General features: G+C 38.0%; 1 protein-coding gene across 5 annotated transcripts in view; it reads left to right on the forward strand.

Moving 5' to 3' along the window:
* PIEZO2 (piezo type mechanosensitive ion channel component 2) overlaps positions 1–17,567 on the forward strand; it is a 292,650-nt gene that overhangs the window by 246,415 nt on the left and 28,668 nt on the right. For 3 of the 5 annotated variants that reach the window (XM_032121810.1, XM_032121818.1, XM_032121828.1), the window contains 6 exons: positions 6–77; positions 4,174–4,277; positions 8,779–8,887; positions 10,576–10,644; positions 13,851–14,017; positions 15,720–15,895. In XM_032121810.1, coding sequence (XP_031977701.1) covers positions 6–77; positions 4,174–4,277; positions 8,779–8,887; positions 10,576–10,644; positions 13,851–14,017; positions 15,720–15,895 — 697 coding nt within the window. Of the gene's footprint in view, positions 1–5; positions 78–4,173; positions 4,278–6,265; positions 6,365–8,778; positions 8,888–10,575; positions 10,645–13,850; positions 14,018–15,719; positions 15,896–17,567 lie in introns of all 5 variants that reach the window. The other 2 variants (XM_032121792.1, XM_032121801.1) reach the window with 1 other exon arrangement.

The raw sequence follows: 17,567 nt of genomic DNA on the forward strand, positions 1-17,567 counted from the left end.
TTTAGGAGATGCAGACAAAGAGAAAGCCAAGGGCAAAAAAAAGCTGTGGTGGCGGCCTTGGGTTGATCATGCTTCCAGTAGGTTTTCTCAATCCTCTTACAAATACGTGGATTTAACCCTTATATCCTTGACCAGAATGAAGGCATTCCCATAGCCTGTTTGTTTTATGCCTGATTTTGTAATTGTGACTTGATAGAAGGCTTGGGGCTTTTTTCACAAAATGATTTCTACTTTCCAATCTTCAGAGAATTTAACTGTATTTTGAACTATGTGTTGGAAGCATAGCTAGCTCATGATACTTTGAGCATTCTTAGAAAAATATCAAATCAGATAAGCATGTGCCAAAAAGAATCTATCTTGACCTCAAAGGTTTCAACTCCCCGATACTGCAGAGCTCAATATATTTAAAAATGTGAATGTGAAAGCTTGCCAATGCATTCTAAGATTAGTCATAATTCCTTTTTCATATACACACATCATACATCTTTTTTTATGGTTCATCAGTCGTTCTAGTACCAACTGTAGTAATCTGAGTACCACAGTAAGGCAGCAAGACTACTCCCAGAACTAGGCTGTGTAGAGCTCAGCTGCATCTCTCTGGTGACACCTTAATGTGTTGTTGATGCCAGTTGTTTTGCTGTCTCCATTTTTTTTTGTGTGTGTTTACCTGAGACCAAAAATACGTCCAGCCTTGTGCACAAGAAATAATTAGCGTGTGTCACTCGTAGAATTGGTGCAATATGATATTTTAATTTGTTTTTAGCCCAGCCGAGTCATATGATAAAGTTCTTTGCTATGTTATGGATTAGGTAGAACAGGAAATCTGAGTAGGCTGCAATCTCAAATCAGATGTCCTTCTATTGGATGTTTGTTGAATGAAATCAGACATGAGCTGTTTAGAAACGTCTGAAGATGTGAAAAAAATACTTACAATGTAGAGCACTGATCAGAGTTAAATCACAGAACCATAGAATCACAAAATGTGCTGAGTTGGAAAGGACCATCAGGATCATCCAGTCCAGCTCCTGACCCTGCACAGGACACTCCAAGAGTCACACCCTGTGACCCTGTGATTGAGAACATTGTCCAAATGCTTCTTGAACTCTCAGGCTTGGTACTGTGACCGCTTCCTTAGGGAGTCTGTTCCAGTGCCCAACCACCCTTTGGGTGAAAAACTTCTTCCTGATATCCATCCTAAACCTCTCCCAACTCAGCTTCATGCCATTAAAAATATGAATGTCTATATTGTGTTTGGTCATTTAGTTTAAGAGCTACTCCAAGTCATAATTTTACACATCTACATACTGCTTCATTTACCTATGTGTATTTATTTATAATTCCAGCAGATACATATTTGCCAGCAGTGTTTAACAGAACATGGTATGTTTATTTCTATCAAGTCACAAGTAAATTGTGCCTCTATTTTTGTTTTTCTAAAGGGCACACTGCCACTTTAGAGAGACCTATCCTTTCCAAAAGCCTGATGAAAATAAAATTCTTGTCCTGTAATTTCATTAAGAACAATGACAAAACAGATAAAAACTATAATTTGTGAATTTTTACTATAGAATTTCAAGCTATGGTGATTTTGAAGGAATGGGATATGGTCTCTTGTTTATTCACCACTGGTTTTGTAGTAAGAAGAACTGCACAGAGAGATACTGACTTTGGCTTTTACTTATTTCATCCTCATTATTTAATGTTCTTAGGTGGCAAGTTGCATTTTGGTATTTAAATATTGAGCATTCCTGGAATTATTTATGGCAATAATGCAAAACCTTGTTGGAAACATCACAGACCCTGATCCTACAACCAGTGGTTTCCTACACTCAGTGAAACGTGGCACTGACAGTAGGTGTTCACAGGCATGCAGGCTGGGAATAGACTGATATTCCCCACGCATTCTTTTTGGAACACTGCTGCAACTGCAGCATTCTGCAGCATGTGGCTCTTCATCTCAGTAAATGGGTTTGTGGGTGTATATATATGTATACATTGAAGTCACTCAAGCTTGAAGTTTTTGATTTACATTTTTATTGTTATTTTTATGTCACTTGATATAATTTTATTGTGCAGAAGGATGCCTCATTTTGTATATCATAGCAATTGAAAGAGTCATGAATTTGAGTAGAACAGATAAAACACGTCGGTGAGGATTTCCTCACTGACAGTCACTCACAATCTCCCTCATAGGGAGGTGTGGTTCCTCCTGTGCTTGTGGATTATTTTTGGAGTCCCACAAAGATCAGCAGGAGTTAGGACCACATGCTTAGATTCTCCTGGGTCACACAGTTGTGTCTGATGGAGTGCAAAAGATGGTGACTGCATCTGTCCTGGGCAGCTCTTTCCCTCTGGATACAAGCAGATGATGAGATGATGCTTTCTCCTACATGCCTCCTCTTCTGCCTCCTCCATCCATCCCATCCCACAAGAAAAGCCTGTACGTCCCTTTTCTCAGTAGGAGGAAGTGACATTTTGCAGTACAAGAGGGTTCTCCCAAGTCCAGTCTGGCCATGAATGGTGTTACTGGTAAAACTTGGTCTCTTCAGGAATCCTTGTAGGTGACTGACATGCCAGTTACTCCATTTTGATGTGTGCAAGAATGCATTATTGCTATTCAATCATACCTCCCTCTTGAGCTGTGAAAGGGGTGTAACTGCTACGTTGGAGTGTCCCCTCAGATACAGTTTAACCTAAAAATTTTGTAGGGAGATCAACGTAGGTTAATTCGCTGCCGGCTCAGGCATTCCAAGCCTGGCTGAGTGCTACCCTGAGCCTTTACAGAGCTGCACTGCAGTAGAGGTTTTCCCTAATGTCAAACCTTACCCAGCTGATCTGCTGTGTTGGCAATTTCTGTTGCTGACTACAAGATACCTTTTCATGAAGGAGAACTGCAGACTACTGGCTCTTAAAATGCTTTCATCTCTTCAACACATTTTAAATGGGCATTCTTGGAAGACAGCACCAAAAAATTAATTTGTTTCCAGGAAATTTCCAAACTTTCTTTTCACCTCAGTGCAACAATTAGAACTGCTGACGTGGACTTTCTGTGCCTCTGCAGGGCATTCATTGATGCTAAAAGTCATAACTAGGCACACGAGGCACAAAATTCTCTCTGTGAGGGAGTTTTAGATGCCAAAGATATGCTCCAAAGACCAATTCTGGCAAATTTCACAGTGTGCTTAGAGGTTTGTAAGTAGTTACGTGTGGTCATTTGTTCACACAGGATCTGTCTAGAATTCAAGGTATGATTGAATTAAAATTGTCACTTTTCCAGAGACCTTTAATGATGGATAAATATAATTTTATATAAATATGTATTGCTCCATACATCCAGATTTTGTAAATTTTCATCTAAGTAACTGTTCCTTCAAATATTTCAGTTTAAATGTGGAAATTATTTACCAGTTTTCACTGCTGATTGTAATGCTGTGATTTTTATTTTTCTCTTGCTCATTACCTTATTTTTATTTCTTTTGTTTCCCTTGTTTGTTCATGTAGGCCTGTTGCCATCTGAGAAATAAAAATATTGCTTCTGTTCAAGGATATAAGGCCTAGCTTAATCACTGTGTACCTACACTGTATCGAGGTTTCAGAATCTTTCTGAATCCATGGGCAAAAAATTGAAACTCATTTGCAATCATGTTAATAGAATCCAAGTGATTTGTTTTAAACAAGCCAAGGTTTTCCATTACCTCATCAAACTAATACCATTCCATTGCCTAGTTTAAAGGATTGTCTCCGTGTTTTAAAGAGAAGTTCTGTATTTTTTGTCCAGTGGTATTGTTCATGTAAGTTCATATACTTACCTGCTGGGCTTTTTTTACTCCCTCAAATAATCATAAGTCCTCAGTAAATTTAGACTTATTTGTCTTTTTTTTCTAAAAATGTAACCTTGTAACTTGGTAAATTTCAATCCTTTTCTTTACATTTTCCTCTTATAGGGATGCTTTCCTTAGTTCTTGTATAGTTCTTATTCATGCCCAAAGTATTGCAGACTAACATCAAATAAATGGCCTGAGACCTTTTAATCTCTTGCTTCTTGTTGGGGTTTTAGGAGCTTCACCTTTCCTGGTTATAAATTTTTAAATGACTGCCTACCTGTTCATAGGTCTTGGGGGAGTTGAGAATAGAACTTTTCAGAAAAGTAAGAAAATATTTTGTTTCACTTAGTGGTCAGAAGTGGAAATTATTATTTGTTTGAGACGGATAGTGAAGAGGAAGAGGAAGAGGAAAAAAAAGAAGAGGAAGAGCCTCGAAAAAAATCTGCATTTCAGGTACTTTATCGTAATTTGCTTTCTCGTTGACATCTGGAAAAAAAAAAGGCACATATGTTAAAGCTGCCAGTTCCTCTAAAGTAGTCCTGAAAGGTATTGGAAATTAAATTTCTTGCCAATTTAAAATGTAAGTGTGCCTTATGCTTTAACCATTGCCGAAACTATGGTAGAGTCATCTTCATTCACTTATGCCTGAAGATAACAAAAATGAAAATAAAAGTTTAGGAATCCAAGCTTTTCCTTTTTCTCCATTGCAATAAGGACAGTTGAGGAAGCTGACTTGTCTCTGATGCTACTGTGCAATGCCTCCAGTGGTTTTCTAGTTTTGAGGAGATGTTATCATTCCATGAAGAAATAATCCCCAAAATAAGCAGGTTTTCATGGAAAAGAATACATTCTTAACTAAAAAAAATTATTGAACATAGTGGGCCATAGAAATATATCCTTGGGTTAGAAGGAGTTTAACATTAAAAATTACAAAAGGAGACCACATCCATTTCTTTGCTTTCAGTGTTAGTTATTATATTGGCATTTTTAGTGCCAGACTGTGTTGATGGAGGAGGATATCATAATGTTAAAAAGATATCTGAGGTTTCCTATCTGGGTTCCTCCCTATGGACTGGTTGGTGTTAGACAATACCAGATACTGAGTGCAGTGGCATAAATGAAGAACTTGGGTGAAGAAGTTCATGAAATACTCCTGCATCTAGGATTGCTTTTGTTTTCATAAGATTAAAGTTTCACTTGTGGAATAATTTTTGGAAATGCTGCAGAAGTTTTTTGAGTCTTCAAAAGCTTAGGCAAATGAGCAGCTTTTTCCAGCTGAGTATTCCCATCTAGATGCAACCTCACATCACTGCAGAACTGGTGCATTGCTGAACATTCAACTCAAGCAAGAGCAAGAAACGGTCTCCATGCTTTTCTATTCCCTAAGCCAAAATCTTTCAAGCAAAGCTTCCCAGACAACATTACTGAATTGCAAGAAGGAATATTTTGTTTAGTTCATTAATACAATGTGCTTTTGGTTTATATACTAACACTATGTTACATTGCCAGTTGATTACATTCATAAAACTGCCTCCATGGTAATGACATGAAAAAAAATTCTGACCTTAATAAGGGCAAAACAAATATGGATCAAAATAATGTGATAAGTAAGATATATTTTCTAGTATTTGCACTATTTTTTTAAAATGTATTTTACATTTAACTTACCTTGGACCATAGAAATGGCTCATTTCTATGTCATTTTTCTTTCTGGTTTTCATGCAGGTATAGAAGAAAGTTTGCATTCTTATTTCTAATTTTTAAAAAAATTGGTGACGAAATTTTGTTCAGATGTGCTGGTGCCAAGCACTAAGTTAAAGAGTTCTAAACTTGAGGTCAGAAGTTAACAAGAGTTTTTCATTTATGCTGGGGTTTAGGTTTTTTGTTCATCTCAGTCCTGAAACTATTTGTTTGAGGATGGAGGATATGTTCTTTATTTCAAAATTTGGTCAGATGTTCTGGATAGGTGGCCTGTTCTGCAATATGTGAACATGAAGATGCTGGATGGCTTTATATAAGCAGAGACTTCTGTAGAGCAGAAAACTGGTTTCGTTCATGAAATGTTTGTTCATCATTTGGTTATCATATCTTATTCACCTTCCACCATCATGCACAAGGTCTTAGTAAAAATACTAGCAAAGTGAACTTTGTTGTAGATTCTGTTAAAGAATTATTTTAATTTCTGATCTTTCTTTCAGTGTAAATTGTGTTCAATAGTCCCTTCAAGGGTTAACTTGGAGATTTTAAATTAGAGAATGCATGCAGTTAAGAGTCACATTTTTGAAATTTTAACATGAACAACATAAATGATCTTTTCTTCATATTGAAGTTTATGAATGTCAATTTGTTCTTAGTATTCTAGATACAGTAAGTAGAGAGATCCTTTTTATTAATATTTTCTGCTTTTCTACTAACTACTCTTGCTTTGTCCTTCTTTATAGAGAGCTATTGGAAAATTTGCCTCAGCCATTTTAGCCTTGCCAAAGTCTATCATTAAACTACCCAAAACTATTCTTCAGTATTTAATCAAAGCAGCAAAGGTACTCGACATTTTGCAAATGCTCACTGTGTGACCCACCCCATAGTTCCTGACGTAGTATAAGTATACCTCTGTCCTCATCTGCATTTTTCCTCTTATATGAATGACTTTAAAAAAATGATGACAGCTAAAGTCTCATTCCTAGTAAATGCAATGCATTTCATGATTCGGAAGGGTCAAGTCACAAGCAAAGTGGTCTATCTTTTTTTACATGTAACCACAGAGAGAAAATGCAGACCCAAATTCTTATTTTCTTTTGATACTGATTGGGCACATCAAGTTGCATGTATCTTATGGACACCGTGGTAATTGATCTCAGAAAGCTGGTGAAAGGTTTGCTAAACACACATTCTTTTCCAAACCCCTTTTTAGCCCTCTATTTTTCTGGCCTGTATCATCACAAAAAAGATTTGTTCATCTTCTCTCTTGCCCTTCTTTAATACATTTAGCATTTCCTAGCTTTGGGCACTGTGTATCATTTTCCACTCCACATGTGACATGACTTTTGTAAGAATTGAATGTTACAGATTGAAACTACCAGCTCCAAAGCCTAAAAGATACTGAACTGAATGTTTGTGCAGTGGTAGAAATCTAAACTAATATATAGGAACACAATCTGCTCTTAAAATACCCACTGCTTAGCATAAGTCGTTACATTAAATTTAGTCAAATGCCCTTTCCTAATTCTAATTTTCTACCCCCTTCCAAGTCTGCCTTTTACCTCTAATTTCTTTATTCACACTATGATTGTGGCTGGTGTACACTTTCACAGTTAAGTGACAATAGAAGATGTTGGCAGTTTCTGACTTCCAGTAAGTTAATATGCTATTAATTAATTCAAGTATCACCATTCCCCTAGATCACCTTCATTAGAAAACACCTATTACCAAGCAGAGGGAAACCAGGGCCTCTGATGCCACACATTTTCTCATGTGGTGCTTGTTGTGAACAACTCAGACATATAAAAATGAAGGTAAAGACTTTGAGAGATTTGGAAGAGGATCTTCTTTTCAACAGTACCAGAATATTTTTCTCTCCACGGCTGTATATATTCACAAAACAAAACAAAGTATTTTTCCCTTTTGAATTAATTTAATGTCAGTTTAACAGTTTTAAAAGAATACTTCAAATGTTCCAAAGGAATTTGCATAGGAAAATTCTGACAGCATAAATAAACTAAATAGAAATTTTACCATTCTGTCCTATGAGGGGCAATTCCAGCTTCACTGAGATACACGTGTGTTGTTGTCATTGTCTGCATGTTTGTGATGTGAATTGATTAGATAGAACTGTTTTGTTACTGTGCTTTTTCAGCCTCTTGCCTGCATCTGTGTGCTTCCCTGCCCTGTCTCTCTTAGAGGCCTGTGTTGCTTAGAAATAGAAGACAATTGAAGATAATTACCATTTTTCAATGAAGACCTTTAAATGAGAAAAAAAAACACCTTTTGCCCTAAAGAGCTGCGGAGAAGATAAAGTTACTTTAGTTTCTGTTATAGACATACATTTTATGTCACATAGGGATAAAAGATACAAGTTTTGTTCCTTTTTTTCTGTAACCTTCCTTCAAAGATTAAGTGGAACTATTAAAACACTTACTTTCAGGTAACTTTTTTTTACTTTTTTTTACCCCTACTGCTATATAATTTATAAATAATTTGGGCCAATTCCATGCTGCATGCAGTCATACAGGTCAACAGACTGTTGATCTGTCAGTGCTATGAGTAGGATTTGGTCCCATAAAATACTCTGGACAACTAGGTGGGTATTAATGTCTTCCTTTTACAACTGGAGAAACAGTAGCAGAAGGATTCATAAGTGACTTATCTGAAGCAACAAAGAAAGGCATTGTTAAAATCAGGAAGCAATCTGAGGAATTCCTGACTGCCAGTTTTGGGACTGTGTATAGGTAACAAATCTGTAAACACTCCACTGGGACTTACAGAGGGGCAAAAAGTATCTAAGCTGTGAAAAATACACATTACCTGTACAGGGATATCTCTACATCTTTTGATGCTTTAATTAGTGGATTGCAGCACTTTCTCTAAAAGTTTTCTTTGCTCTGCATCTTGCCTGTAAAATGATTAAGTAGAAATACAGACTTGAGAGATTCAGACAAGGTAGCCCATATGCACAAAAATGTACTAATTCCCAAAGTTCTGAGCATGAATTTTTGTGGGTTCTAATGAAACTTGGGTCACCCACAAGTACTTTCACATTTGGTTTTACACTTACAAAAATAGCACATGAAAACTCAGCAGATCTGCAGGGGAGGTGTTTGATTTGGGATTAAAAGTATTTCCTTGTCCCTGCAGGTCTGAATACATTTACTAAAATTATAGTCCTGCTTGTAGCTTATTCTATGGCTTACTCTCAGGACATGAGGAACTTTGATACAAATGAATTTTTTCCTTCCAGTTTGTTTATCAAGCCTGGATAACTGACCCTAAAACAGCTCTACGACAGAGGCGCAAAGAGAAGAAAAGTTTTGGGAAAGAGAAGCGAAGGCAAAAAGGATCTGGGGATGGTATGTAACCTTTTCCATTTGAAAAAAACAATATTAACTATTGCCTGTTGTATTTGGTAGTGAAAGGCAGATGAGGTTTAGAGGACAAGTGCCCTCGGTGCTGGCTAGGAGCTAGAAAAATGAGTGAACTTTGGCTGTCCGTCTTTTCCTCCACCAACTCATGTCAAGGTCAGCCATGGCCTTGTCCTTCTGTTCTGTGTAACACACTTTGAGGGACGTGAAGGGGAAGATGGGATATATGTATTTTCCATGGGGTTGCAAGAGATGCCCAGAACTTTTGGTAAGTAGGAAGATTCAACACATTGCAGAAAACATCAGCTATGTGAAAACGTTTTGGGGAGTACTTGCAATAGTAAATTGTAAAGACGTAACTTTATAAAGCGAATAACCTGGTAGTTAACAGCATTTCTCCAGAATATAGGAGTGTAAATTCCAGGTGTCTGGCCAGAATCAGGAAGAGCAAGGACATTAACCTTTCACTCCCTCATCTCCTAAAAAAGTTTATCTTTCTGTGCAGGGGTTTCTAGATTTCATCAAAGTCACTCTTTTCAATGGTAAAGTCATGTGTATTCCCAGGGAAAGGTGTTGAAGAACTATTTCATGAAGGAGTTCCCAAACAGCTGTAGTTCAAGTGGAGCTGTAAAAAAAAATTCAATTAAATAGCCACATATTATTTCTTTTGGCTACATTTGGCCTATATTGTTCCTTAAAGAAGCTTGAGTTGATACGTGAGGAAGAATATAAAGAAATGTTTTAGAAATGTTTTTGACTTTCCATGTTGTACTCACTGAGAAACCCAAATATCCACAAACCCCTAAATTCAGTAGATAGCAAAAGGAAAACTGATACTGATTTTGTTTAGATTTTACTGGCAGTGTAAAATCATTTATGGCTCTGGGGGAAAAAAAAAAAAAAAGCGAAGTTTGTAAGTGGTTTATATATCTTCTTTTTTTTCTCCTTTTCTAAGCTAGAAAATAAAAATTCAAAAGCTTTTCTGGTCAGAGAAGGGCCCATACAGGCCTAATCAGCTGGACATTTCCTCCGTTTGGCCCCTTCACCTGTCAAAAAAGTAGCTTTAGAATTGGGCTTCTGCCACTAAAACCATAGCTGCAGTTACTGGGCGTTAGATAGAAGGAGGGTCACTTATTTGTCCTTCACTTCTGCCTGTGATGCTACAACACTCTTCTGCTACAGGCCTAAATAAATGCATGTGGTGGTGTCAAAACAACTCTGCTGCTTCAGGTCAGCCTGAAGGTCCCACTCAATTCCCTCAGGTTTGGTGGGCCAGAGGCAGGACGAGATCAGAGCACTGCCCAGGTTGCCCTTTGCAGGAGATGAAGAAATGAGCTAAAGTGTGAGCCAGAAGGTGAGACTGCTGAGTGTGGCTGAGGAGTGACTGAGAAAGTATCTGGGTTTACACCAAGAGATGATCTCGCTCGGCAGCCTACCTAGTAAGAAAATGCCACTGCAAATTGCAATAGAGGGATGGTCATCCATGAACACTTTCACTGACAGGGTGGTCCCTTCACTTGGGTGCTTTAGAAATGGAAATATGCTGCTTTCTGTTATGGTGGTAGGTGAGGAACCAGTCACTATTGCTTAGTAACTCTAGCATTTTCTAACTTGGATGGCATTTACACCAGCATTTCTGTAGGTGTAACACTCACTGGTTCGCTCATTGCTTGCAGGAGGTGGCAATGATGCGGACTGTGAGGACAGCGAAGAGGAACCTGTCAAGAAGAAATCTGATGGACCAGGTATGAAGGCAAAATGAGGGTTTCCCTGCTGTTACAATGCACTTGTGACCAGTGGCCTGTCACAGAGACAGCATTGCAATGATCCTCTCTGACTGATGCAGTAAGAGCTTCCTAACTGCTATCAGGTTTTCTACTGCAAGATTTACAAGCCTTGGGTGTAGGAACTTCTAGTTCTGGACTATTAGCTACTGCACTCACTCTCTAAATACTTTAGTAAATAGACCTGCCAGCTCAGACTTGATCACTGCTGTATATTTTACTTACAGAACAACTTAAGCTAAGTTCCCAGACCTGATTGCACACAGCCCTATGTTAAAATCTCCATTGATTTTGAGTGTGTTTTAGCAAGGTTAGTATAATGCTTTCCTTGGTACTTATCCATTCAGCAAGGTACAGTAATCACCTCTGAAAATTTATTTGTTCCTGATCTTACACATTCTCATTCATAATCAGACTTAGTGCAGTTCTGTAAAACAGAAGAAATGCCAGCAGTTTTCAGGATCTTGCCCTGATTCAAAGTTTTCCTACAAAGAAATATAATAGATCATAAATCCAAGCTTGGCTTCTTGTTTCTAACTGGAGTAAAAGAATAAAACAGACTCTCCTCTTAAGTCTTCATCATGGCTTACCTTGAGGGAGACTTTGTTGTCAAAAACTGTATTTCTTCTCTGTATAAAATTGTTTCTCACAGCTCCAGTTAGAATTGGGTCCTTGATGACTCCCAGGGCAGAAGATGTTACAAGGATGTGGGAGATGTCATTTCTATCTCACAAGAGCAGTGGTCTCAAATAAATGATCTGCATTGCTATGAGGACGGGGGGGTGTTGCTGGGACTTGTGTTTGTTACTTACTGGCAATGCAGTTACCTGTGTTAAAACACTGAAGTGAATCACTCAAATGTATCTCTAGGGATGTACTGTTGTTGCTACACAGGAGTTAGGGGAAAAAGATGGAGGTTTATAATTAATTTATATTGGAAATAAAAAAATTAAAGTGCTTTATATACTTGTTGAAATACTTTGGCCATCCCTAGGTAAAATTTGTTAAAGAAGATGGCTAGAAAAATTGGCCAGTAATTGGTAATGAATCATTAACATCATTACTAGCCTTAGATCGAATACTATCTCACACTCTCAGGAAGAGAGCAGCCTTCTCTGTACAAAGTAAATTTTGTTTCCCTTTTTGAAGATGCTTAGATGCAATTAATCCCCAAAAGATTATTTTTAAACAGTTTTGAAAGACAACAAAGATGCCAGAACAGCTACAGTGTCATTAAAAATGTATGCTAAGACACCTCCATCCCAGGGAGAAAAATGACCTTTCAGATTATGCTGGAAGTGCCTGGCACCATGGTGACACTATGTCAGGCTAGTGATAGTCAATAGTAAAAATAATTTTAACCTGAGAGTAGTAAGTTTCTCATGAAGTCAGTAGCAGAAGTTACAAATTGGAGAGGAAGAGTGTGGGTTAAAAAAGAATGTATGCTGTAAGTTTTTGTGTTTGTGTGCTGTTCTCTTATCACCTACTCATAATATTTTCCAGAATTCAAGGGTGATGAATGGTCCTTGAAGTAGAAACAGCTTTCCATTTAATTTCTAATGGCAGGAATTCCTTACTGTCAAGACCTGCATGTTGAATGCTCCTCCAATTCTAAATGACATTCAGACATGTTCAGGTCTAAATGACCTGAACAAAAGGGCAAAATATTATTGAAATAATTATATGACCAAGTGAGGGGTGCTAAATGCTCCTGTGCTCAGTGCCAGCAGACCAGTTCCACGGCACTGCTCCGGTAAATGGGACATACTGACATTTCAGCACCCACTTTTCAGGAAGGTTCCACTAATGATTTTTTCCCATAGTTTCTCTCCACATAAATGTGCATACAACCCTGCCTGAACAGGGAAATCTTTTGCTTTATTATAGCTTCCCTTTTGCAGTCTTTCTAGGGAGCTGTGCGCTCACTCTGCAGAGTTTTGCGTGCCATCTTGTGGTACAGCTAAGAAGTGAGGTTGTTGAGAGCATCATGCATGGCAAATTACTGACAGTTTTCTACTATTTCTTAGTATTTCTTATTTCTACTTAATCTAAAATGCATCTTTACCTGCTGCTCTGGGCTTTGAAACCTAGCAGGGACAACTAGCTCTGGAACTGACTATTGGAAAGATTTTTTTTTAGTATTTTATAGATTCGTACAATCATAGAATGGCTTGGGTTGGAAGGGATCTTAAAGATCATCTGATTCCAACCCCCTGGCCATGGGCAGGGACACCTTCCACTAGACCAGGTTGTTCAGAGCCCCATCCAACCTGGCCTTGAAACTTGCAGTACTATATGAGAATTCTAGCGTGGTGTGTATGTTTGTGAGTGGATGAAAAATAAGTTGAAAGTGCTGGTTTTCAGATGAGAAATACCATTATGAATGCCAAATGAACTACTGAAATGAGAAATTAACTTGAGACAGATGTGTTGAACAAAATAAAGCTACTATTGTTGGTGTACACCCATAAGCCTTATCCATGGGAAAGTGTACTCTTTTGCCAAAATGGTGCAAGAATAAAGTTTTATAATTATTATTTGCCCTGTTATAGTTGTGCTTGTTGATCTGAGATCACTGATGGCACAGTGCAGCCTACTTAAATAAACAGACACTTTGAAAACAGTAAATACAGGAAAGTGTGATTCAAAGTGATGTGAGGTCACATTCAAAGACTGTTTAGGCAGGTTAGACTTTAAAGCTCAGCTTAGCAAGGTTCAAGCACAAAATGCAAAGTTTGTGCAGAGAGAAACAACCACAAGTAATTAGACACTGAAGAGGTTCAGCTCAACACTGAGCACTTGTTCAGATCACAGGACCTGGGGATGTTGAGTGGTCTCAGGAGATGCCCAAATCCTTGGGTTTCCTTTTACAGACCTGTGCATATAGTGTCTCTCTAAAATCAGGAACTGTTTATATGACTAATGATTTCAGGACCAAGGACTCACAAGGTGGAAAAGGGATTCCAGATGATAAGCCCAGGCATACAGTCAGGAAAATGGTCCAGACAGGCCTCTAGCCACCTTCAAAGATTCCTTAGTATGACAGGGTCTCGCAGCCTGGTATATTATTATTAGACAATAAAAGAAAAATAAATCTAACTCCAGGCAAAAGTACAATAAAAGATATTTGTGTTCACTAACTCTCTGTTGCTTTTGCTCTCCCTTAGATAACATCATCAAGAGGATATTTAATATCTTGAAGTTTACTTGGGTCCTTTTTCTGGCAACGCTGGACAGTTTTACAGCTTGGCTTAACTCCATCTCCAGAGAACACATCGATATCTCCACTGTGCTCAGGATCGAGCGCTGTATGCTGACCAGGGAGATTAAGAAGGTAACCCCTCAACCTTTTTTGTCTGCTAATGCCATTTCCAGCTTGGTAGAAAACAAAAAGCTGTCTTTTCACATCACGGCAGTGAGGAGGAAAATTATGAAAATCTCACATTCACATGCATTTTACAAATGAGTCTGGACATTTTTACTGCTTGCTGGTTTATAAATCCATAAATAATAAATTATTTGATTTATTACCTGGACACAAAACAAATTATGGGAAAAATAATTCTTTGAGAGGTCGATGTAAGGTTTTGGCTGAAACACTTCTGTAGTATAGTGTGGTTCTGAGGGGACACAATAGATTCAAGAAGGGAGGAAAAGGCATGGTATTTTAAACAGCTCAAAAACTACCTCAGTTTGCATATTTCACTCTTCTTGTAGCTCAACTTGCACTGGAAATGACTGACAATGTACAGGCATACATTTGTTCAGTGAGAATGAAGCTATGTGGTCCTTCACAAGCTAGCTGCATATTAGCAAAACCCATTATTAGCAGAGGTTAATGTTGTTAGTGTAACTAGAAGTGTATTTAGATCTTCCAAATGCAAGTAGACGATACAATTCTTACCCTTTATGCCAGGCCTGCATTGAAGCTGGAAGGTAACTCGTGCCATCATTTCAGAGTCAGGATGTCATAATGGCACCAACATTTATCACTGCAGAGGCAACACAGCATGTACACAAACTTACCTAATTAAAAACCTGAGTGTCAAATTTTGTTCTTAAGATTTTTAATTTTTTTTTTTTTTTTTTTTTTTTCTCAAAACATCAGATTTCAAGTATTGTAGTTTTGGGACACTGTAGAGGACCAGAATTGAAATACTGGAAACTATTAAAATTAGTAAAGGAAATACAGGAAATATTTTAGACTATTTTTATTATCTTAGCTGGAAAAAGTCCTTGCATAAATGAGAAAAATTACTGTTCAAGAATAGCAATCTCCCCTCTCAGTGTATGATCTGAAGTCAATGCAACCACTAGTGGAATGACTTGGATGTGTTTCTGCCTAAGAACAGAAAATTCTCAGTTTTATCCTTATGGTACACCTTTAGAATTCTGATTACAATATCACAGCCAGAAAGACTTGATCCTGTGCCCAGATCTGGTCTGACAGTTAATAAAACTATTCTTTCAAACTAGCTTGATTGTGAAGCCACAGAGAAGGAGTAAAGGTCTTCAGTGTTTTTTTCATGGTTTTCCATCTGTGTCCATAATTCATTTATAAATTTTGATTTTGGGACACTAATTAATATCTAGATCAGTTTGTATATGAAACCAGTTTCCTGGTTTTTTTTCTGTTTAAAAATTCTGCTACTTGCCAGTAATGATTGTTCTGAGAGTCAGTAAAGCTATCTAAAAGAGATCCATCAAAAGTTGCTGGACTACACATTGAGTCCACTCCTCATTCCCATGCTGAAGGATCTGCAGTCCATCCAGAGGAGCTCTGGTGGCTAAATATAGCCTGAAACCACATGGGTTCCTCCAGTTTTGCTTGAAAACCAAACACTTTGGGCCATGGTAGTTTAAGTCAGAATCTGACTTGCACTCGGGGAAGGAACTACAGGTGAGAGTTTGCTATTTAGTAGGAAGATGTTTGCTCAGTCCTTAATCTGTTACTTGCCAAATTACAGAAGAAACTGCTTCCTCAAAGAATACACCTCCCCCTGGCCATGTATGTCAACCTCTACTCTCTTCTACAGGGAAATGTTCCAACACGGGAGAGCATCCATTTATATTACCAGAACCATATGATGAAACTTTCTGAGGAGTCAGGACTGGACTCAATTGATAAAAATCCCAGTCAAGCTTCTGGTTTGCAAGCATCTGAAAGAATGGATAGTTTAGATTCAGCAGCATCTCGTGACAGCATCTCCAGGTATTGATTTAATTTTATTCTGTGAAAGACACAGGGATCGTGCAGTAGGTGTAATATTAGATACTGTCTAAGCACTGATGAACTTTCTAATCAATGCTGAATTCTATTTTGATTTTTCCATGCCATCTTAATAGTGAAAACTACCATATGTTACTATTCCTTTATAGTGATGGACTCACTTTTTGGCTTAACTTCTTTTCCACTGCATAGCTATCTCACTGCTTTTAGTTCCCCCTAGAATTAGGAGTCATTGGCATTGGCATTCTGTTCTTGTGAAAAGCAGTGGAACATAAGAGGTGCTGAGGATGCTTCTGTGAGATAATGGTTTAGAAATTCAAGCATGTAATTTGTCAAGGGACCATTCATTGTGAATATTTTGTCTTTGTAAAATAAATTGCTGTCTGTTGTCCACAAATCAGAAAGGGCTTCACATTGAAAGAGATTCTGCATTTGAAAGAACAAAATCCCCTCTCATACACCCAGGGCAAAAACCATCTGAAGAGCCTGGTTTCCCAACTGCCATGACTACAGTCCAGCAGAGCTACATGGTTGTTAAATCAAATACCCAAACTAGTTCAGGAAAACCACCTTCCTCACTCTTTTCTGCAAACGGATGCCATCAAGTCCCCTGCCAAAATTACTGCCTGCTCCTGCTGCTTCATGCACACAGAGGCACACACATTCACTTCCTTCTCTTACAGAGGCAGTCTGTTCCCACCATGTCCCTGGTGTTCTTGACTTTTACGATTCTGCAGAATTTGTGTAACATGAGGGGGAGAAGGGAGGGCTTTGGAAATCCAGCTGTTTCATAATCCGTGGCCTTCTGCTGTCTCCTTCTGTGAACTGTGGCAGAATCATATTGTGTTTGATACTCCCAGCAAACTCAGATACTTCTGTGTAGAGTAAATTATACATAGCTTTTACTAATGACATATGGGTAGATGTCAGCAGACTGAAAATAACGAGGGGTTGTCTTCCTTTCTGATAGTATTGAAAAGCAAGGGTAAGAGAGTGCCTGTGAGTACTATGCTTGAACAAAATATCCACAAATTGCTCTTCAGTGAGCACTGGCCTTTGAGAGGTTCACTCCAGTAAAAACACCAAATCTGAGCAAATCTTTCTCAGTGGCTTCTTGCCCAACTGAGCAACACCTTTGTGTTTTGTCTCAAAGTTTTACAGGAGTCAAATGATGCGAGAAAAAACTCAAATTCTGTTACCAGCTCACTTGGACCAACTTTGATATCTGCAGGGCAGATTTTAACTCCACAAAGTTCAGTCTCACCTAAAGAATTAATAGTAGTATCAGTCCTACTTTCATTAAATAGTTTTTAGTTGCCCTGTTTACCGTAGATAGAAGTTATCATTACTATACAATCATTAAGCAAGAACTTTAACCATAAACAAAAGGAAGCCAATTCCAAAATTAATTATAAAAAAGAAAAAGAAATCTTGTCATTTTCATGTATAGATTCTGCCTCTTCACTGAGATGGTATCCAATGCTGAGCTCCACTTGTGTCTTTTTCTTTTTTTTCCAGAGTAACCACCCATTTTTCACCCTGCTTTAAGCACACTTGCACGTTTAAAATCTCTTTTCAAACTCAGAGAATTCAGTGATTCTGGGGTGCTGCTTTGCAACAGAAAAAGTTAAATCTTTCACATGGGTTTCTGTCA

Source organism: Corvus moneduloides, chromosome 1 (genome assembly GCF_009650955.1).
Source record: "Corvus moneduloides isolate bCorMon1 chromosome 1, bCorMon1.pri, whole genome shotgun sequence".
Classification (NCBI taxonomy): Eukaryota; Metazoa; Chordata; class Aves; order Passeriformes; family Corvidae; genus Corvus; species Corvus moneduloides.